Source organism: Sinocyclocheilus anshuiensis, unplaced genomic scaffold (genome assembly GCF_001515605.1).
Source record: "Sinocyclocheilus anshuiensis isolate Anshui unplaced genomic scaffold, SAMN03320099.WGS_v1.1 scaffold392, whole genome shotgun sequence".
In the NCBI taxonomy this organism is placed as follows: Eukaryota; Metazoa; Chordata; class Actinopteri; order Cypriniformes; family Cyprinidae; genus Sinocyclocheilus; species Sinocyclocheilus anshuiensis.
This window is the reverse complement of record NW_015557091.1, coordinates 1,428,395-1,435,470: the sequence shown is the minus strand read 5'-3', so window position 1 is coordinate 1,435,470 and position 7,076 is coordinate 1,428,395. Positions and strand designations below refer to the sequence as shown.

Here is a 7,076-nt window from a genome sequence, read left to right as displayed (position 1 = left end):
GCTTCGTGTGCGCTGCACGCAAACAGGGCGCAAGTTCTTTCCGTTCCTGCACTTAAATCGTTTTTAATCACATTAAAATGCGAACGCAGGAATCGTTAAGCAGAATTGAAATGCATGCGTCTTATCGAATACCCGGTTCTTGGAAATTTAGAACCGGTTCTAAAATGGAACCGGTTTTCGATACCCAACCCTACTTAAAACTAATTGTTCCGAATGTGTAGTTTCACTAGTTTACTAGCTAATAAAAAAAAAACTTGTAATAGTTCAAAAATGTGTAAGTGTTCAATAATTCAATGTTGTATATAAAAAGTTATATGATAAGTTTATATTTTAACATTATATTATGCGTTTATATTATTTTACGAAAAAATCTAAATTAACATATAAAAATATATTTTTTACTGAGCTTTGATGTGACACAATTTTGCGTCGTGATTACGTAATGACGTCATCACGCAATGACATCACAATGTCATTTATCAACTTTTAGCAACAAATCGACCTTCCTTTTGCAACTTCCCCTGAAAATTAGTTGGCAACAGTGGCTGTAATATCCAATGCACAATCATCTTTAATATGTTTCTTAGAAGTGGACTCACTGAAAGTTGACTTTGTCAACTTGAAATTGCGTCTCAAAAATCCCTGATGTTAACACTCTGCAGCGAAGCAAGTCCTGAAAGAAGAACGATTGAGTGAAAGTGTGTTAGGGGAGAACAGTTTTTGGAAAATAAATGTCTCACATGCAGTTTCTCATCTAGAAAAATCTGAAACAGTACCTGGTCTGTTGGAGTATAGTCGCTTTGTCTTACTGCATCAATCCGGTCAAGAAAGCTGTAAAGACAAAGATGAAGAAAAGCATGAAGAAAAAAAGCATTTTTGGCTCTTACAATTTTGGAAACCTTGATGAATAGAAATTCACAATTTCACATTTATTTGAAATAATCTTATTTTTATTTACTGACAACTTTGATAAATTTAATGCATCCTTACCGCATTTCTTTCAAAAAATAAAAAAATAAAATAAATAAAAATATCTTACTGACCCCAAACACAACATACAAACACCAAGAATCTTAAGCTAAAAAGCACCTTCAAAAACCGCTTCATTGTGTCTCAAATGTGACTTTGTTACTTTCATCATCTCAGACAGTATTAAAAATGGCAACAACTATCAATGAAGCGCCACCGCTCTTATTCTAACAATGCTCTTTTGAAGGTCTAGATATATCTGTTGCTGTATCAAATATATTCACAGAACCTGATCTGAACCCCTGAAAGCATCCCTACAGCAAGTACACAGCTGAAGTATGTTAGATAACAAGCCCATGTCTTTCTCTTACTTCCCTGCAGAAAGGCAGAATATTAGCCCAACACTCTGTGACCATCATGTGATATTAGTGCTATCAGTACTAACGGAGACTAATATAGACTCATCCCACAAGCTTGTGACAAGACAATCTGGTACGACCTTGTGCTTGTCAGCTGCAGACGCTTCTTCTGTATCAAACACATCTTTGGCATGAGCTGATTCATAAAGCATCAATAAACCTGACGCATCCCTATATACCTACATTTCACCGAACATGCTAATGCATTTCCAATGTTCACCTCTAGAGGGCAGATGTCTGCTCGGCTGTATTAAACCTCATTGAGTTTTAAGTCCTCCTCCCTAACTGCAATCCAGTGATCTCTCTGAGAATCAAACAAAACTATCTCTCTCAATGTGTGCAGAGCACTCTAAAAAGACAGTGACTATACATCTCATGACTATAAAAAGAGCTCTTTACCAGCATCGGGCGGGCTGAGGAGATGTTTGTGTGGCAAAAATGCGGGACAGGCTGTCTATCTGCCATCAAGGATACATACAGTATTGACAAGATGTGCACAGCGAGTCCCCACCTCCGTCTTGTGCTGTTTTTCACATATTAAACACTGTACGTAGGATCAGTGTTGACACAAAGGTTGAAGAAGAACAATCCAAACAAATTCCACTGGTTGATTTAGGCAGAACAAAAACGCTGTTTTTCACATATTAAACACTGTACGTAGGATCAGTGTTGACACAGTGTTGACACTGTAAATCACAGTGTTGATTTAGGCAGAACAAAAACGGCACGGCGAGTTCGGCGACTAAAACTCATTTTTGCATAATATTACATAACATACATAGTAAAGCTAAACTAAAAACAAAAACAAAAATATATATATTAGTTATATATTATATAGTAATTTTATGTAACATATATACTTTAAAATCTTTTGACATTAAAATTTTGCACAACATATTGGCTTAACCAATCAGAATTCAGAGATAAAATGATCCATTTTATAATAGTTCTTTGAACTTGTGTGTGTGTTTATTGACTTTTTTTTTTTTGAATCTCCCTTGGTTGCTGTTATGCTGAAAATAACATCTCTCACGCTGTTAATCCGATTTATCATCGTGGTTTTTCAGAGACTGGAGAATGTTCAGTACCACAGATAAGATAAGATAAGATAAGATAATCAAGCCCAGATTGTATTTGAAGGGCGCTTTGTATACTGTTTAGGAACACAAGGTGGATTCTAGACCAGAAAACAGGGAAATTGTCCCTGGAGCTATTCCAAAACCAGTAAATCCAGTTCACACACACTGAACAATATGGGAATGTTTGAACACGTTTCACATGTCCTGTTGAGTGCAATGGCTCTGCAGCTGTGGGTATCGGTGCTAGGTTTCTTACACCACTGAATTAGACTGAGAAAGCTATTTGGAGCTTACATTTCTCCTGTTATATACAAAACCTCTTCTAATCCACAAAACTTTTAAAGTTACAGAAAATGTTGAATGTTGAAAATGTTGATAGAAAGAGGACTGTCTGATCAGAGTCTGACAAGATTGGAAAAACTTTCTAAAAAAAAAATTTTTTTTTTAAATCTAGTTTGCATTAGGTTTGGACTTGTAATTCTTGAAAAGAAATATTAATAAATGTTTGTTTTAACTTTAATGCAACTCATTCTGCATACACCCACACACTCTGCATTTTTAAGTCTGAGCTGTGAGAATCCCTGCATCTGGGTCTGCAGGCACGAAATGAAACTAAAAAAGGCAAATTTGACAGTACCGGTCGGGTCAGATCACAGGGTCTCGCTTAGGCCCAGGATCAGGTTTCAGTTTAATGCTCATGCATGCATACATACATATATCGGAGTATTGCTTTTCACTTGTTGCAACGATTTAATTGCAGTTTCATAGAAAGCCCAAACTATTAATGAAAAGTATAAATTCCTGTAGGTGCTAGCAATGCATGATCATGAAAATGCACAAACTAAAAAAAAAAAAGTAAAGTTTTGCATTTGTCAAATGCATACATGTAGCCTAAATAAATTTAAATATAATAAGAATCCAAATGATCATTAATGGCTGCAATATAACAAAGAGTGAAAAATTGAAGGGGGTCTGAATACTTTCCGTACCCACTGTATATCGGAGTATTGCTTTTCACTTGTTGCAATGATTTAATTGCAGTTTCATAGAAAGCCCAAACTATTAATGAAAAGTATAAATTCCTGTAGGTGCTAGCAATGCATGATCATGAAAATGCACAAACTAAAAAAAAAAAAGTAAAGTTTTGCATTTGTCAAATGCATACATGTAGCCTAAATAAATTTAAATATAATAAGAATCCAAATGATCATTAATAACTTTTATATTCTTTGCAACGTTCATTAATTTAGTCTTTAGTTTGAATTCATTGAAAATTATAAACAAATCAGTAATGAGTCACATCATGTCATTGTTTTCCAGCAAAACTGTTTAAGAAATGTTTAAAATATATTTTCACAAAATAAAAATGTTGCTTGAATAATTCTTCTATCGGTGAGACAAGAGGAGAAAAAAAGAAAAAATATATATTTTTTTTACAAAATAAAAATGTTGCTAAAATAATCCTCCATCAGTGAGACCAGAGGGAAAAAAATTACATAAATAAAAAAAAATATATATACTTATTGTAGACCTTAACCTCAAAGTAACCTACTACACTTACAGAATTGTGTAAAAATAATTTTCAAACATAAATTGCTAGTAAATTTCACAAATAATTACAAAGAATTAGGGCTGCACGATATATCGAAAATACTGAAATATTGAAAACGCAAATATCGCGATATGCATATCGCAACGGCGTGCGATATCTGAATCATTTTAATAATAGGCTACTTAAATCAAAACGTTGCAAAAGGTCAAAGTTTTAGTTCGACGCATATAGCAGAGAATTGCTTGATGTTAAAAAGAGTTATTAAGTGCAATACGTTAACAGAAAACAACTCTTTGCCGTCTCGTCTTGCTGTCTGACTCACACCTGAAGCGCGCGCACAAGCCGCATCTCGCGCAGCGTCTCTTCAGTTCTGCCTCACACGTGCAAAGCGTGCGCACACACAGAGAGAGAGACGTGTTTCAGACCGAGTTGATTAGTCTTTCGTATCTCCTCCTCATGTTTGAACAGACACATACACACAGAATTATGTCAATAGTACCCGTCTCGACGATCATTCTATCCGGTCAGTTGGTTTTAAAGGGACAGCAGCCTATAAATACCTGCTGCTGAATATGTCACTAATGTTAATCCAATAACAAAACAGCTATAACAAAGATTAATCTCAATTTAATTCATACAGTGAACACTATGCAGTGTTATTTTACACTTAATTATTAAATTTCTGTACCTGAATACTACTGTATTTTATCTATGCTTGTAAATTGTGTATTTGCTCTTTTTTCCCCCTTTTTCTTTATTTTTTTACTGACTGTTCACTTGCCTTTAATCATGTTTGAACTCTCTCAGACTATAGTTTTTGCTGTGGTATATGAAGAAGTACTTAAAGTGTATGGAAAGCAAAGTCACAATGATATAAAATTAGTGTCATTCATTTTTTTGTCATTCACATTGATGTTAAAATTACATTTTCTGATTTGTGACATTACTTTTTATGTACTGCTAAAACACTGCTGGTCACTTTCAGAAGTTGTAGTGATTCTTTCTTTTCCAAGAAAGAATGTGAAACAAATTGGTTATATAATTTTCAATTTTAAATATTTTAAAATATAATTTAAATAGATTTTTCACACTTTAAGCAATATCGTATCGCATATCGAATATCGCATTTTTTAACAAGGTATCGCGTATCGCATTTTTTTTTCAATATCGCACAGCCCTACAAAGAATCAACAAGCAACACTCAAATAAATGTGAAATTCTAAGTAGAAAGACTTATTTTCTTTATTTTCTTGTAAAGCATACTTCAATAAATTATACTTTGTTTTATTTACAACTTTGAAAAATCATTTACATTGAAGAAACATACTTGCCACAAGATATCGGTCTGTTGTAAATCATATTAAAAAACTGTATTTAATATAATAGCATGATGGTTTAATAATCACTATTGGTTTTCATAGCTTTGAGCAGTTGTGCTGTTCTATTTTTAGCGAAATGCTGGCAAACTCTCCAAACAGAAACCCGAAATGCTAAAAATGTAATTCATAATCTGTTGCTATTTTTATCAACTGCACGTGTGCGTGTTTGTTTGTGTATCTATGTAAGAAAATGCAGAAAAAAGAAGAGCAAGAGGAAGGAAGAGAGAGAGAGAGAGAGAGCGCGAGCGCCACTGTATTTCAGTAATGTTTATTCACTTTAAGCACTTATGAGGTTCTGATATGTATAACCACACACACCCACACACACAGGCCCTTTCTGCACCTCACCTTCTCTTTCTGACCTTCCTTTGTTTACGCGCATTGGCGGGATACTCCCTTTGATTCGGTGGCGCGCACACACACACGTGACGCCCTCCACCAGTGAGTGCTCTGCAGTGCTGTGCTATAAATAGCTCCTGCTTGCCCCGGCTGTGCTGTTCCTTTACATAAGCACTGGCAGAGGGAGGAGGGGGACAGACAGCCCAACCACAATCTCCATACAGCCGGGCCTGCAGAACGAACGCCACACACAACTGGGATCTCTCTCTCTCTCTCTCTCTCTCTCGCTCGGACTGCTGCTTTCACTGTTTCTGTAGAAGTGTCCTCTATCACAACGGCACAGTCTCAGGCTCTCCGACCCACTTCCGTACAAACACGTATTTGTGTGACATAGACATGTAATCCGTTTTCTTTGAGGCCCAAAATAGACATGCAATATGTAATAGAAACAAACAGACAGATCATGCAATCGTGTAATGATCAAAGATGCATTGACATAAAACAGCTCGATCAAACCCTCAAATCACATATTGCATAGAAGTAGAGTATTGTGGTATTGTAAATAACTACAATATAAAAGTTTTATGACATTGTTATGACAAGTCTTATGAATTGTTACTTTCTGGTTGAGTTACAAAAAATTATTTGTAAAAAAAATAATAGACAATTATACACATATATATATATATATTTTTTTTACAATATTTAGTCTCAGTAATTAAATTTTTTTTTTTTTACCAATAATACATTTAGAATGTACAGTATATCAAATATGAGGCATGTTTACATAAAATAAAACAAATAAACAGTTTTCCATCTTTTTTATGTTATGTTTTGATGCCTGATTTCACTTTAAGAAAAATTAGAAATCTTAAATTCATAAATAAATGCAAATAAAAATTAAGAATACAACTGTATGCAATTATAATTAAAAACTTTAAACTTATTGTAACATTAATTACAATACTAATATTTGTGTCTTTAAGTTTTTTCATTTTCAACAGTTTAACTAATACTTATTTTGATGGAAGAGGGGCAGGAAGCCCTTAAAGCTTCTCTTTTGTTGATAAGCGCTTATAAATAGGGAAGAGGCATATGTTGCGTTCCCCAGTGCACATTAAAGCAACCTAAACTCAGAGCAGATGCAAAGATGGAGTATGTGTGGAGCAGTATTTCCAGCAAATCATCGCTGCGATGCTTAAGTATCATAACCTTTAACCCTTTTAAGTAATATCACAATCTCGGTTTTATTCCAGTTAATTGTGCAGCCCTACCCCAAAATCATGTGAGGGCGAGTTCGAACACCACTAACATTTTCTTCCAAAATTATAACAATAAC

General features: G+C 34.5%; 1 protein-coding gene across 2 annotated transcripts in view; it reads right to left on the bottom strand.

The window, feature by feature from the left end:
• Positions 1-7,076, bottom strand: part of LOC107677176 (guanine nucleotide-binding protein G(olf) subunit alpha-like) — a 31,091-nt gene that overhangs the window by 6,419 nt on the left and 17,596 nt on the right. For both annotated transcript variants that reach the window (XM_016471973.1, XM_016471974.1), the window contains exons 6-7: positions 777-831; positions 600-673 (exon numbers count right to left, since the gene is read on the bottom strand). In XM_016471973.1, the coding sequence (XP_016327459.1) occupies positions 600-673; positions 777-831 (129 nt within the window). The remainder of the gene's footprint in view (positions 1-599; positions 674-776; positions 832-7,076) is intronic.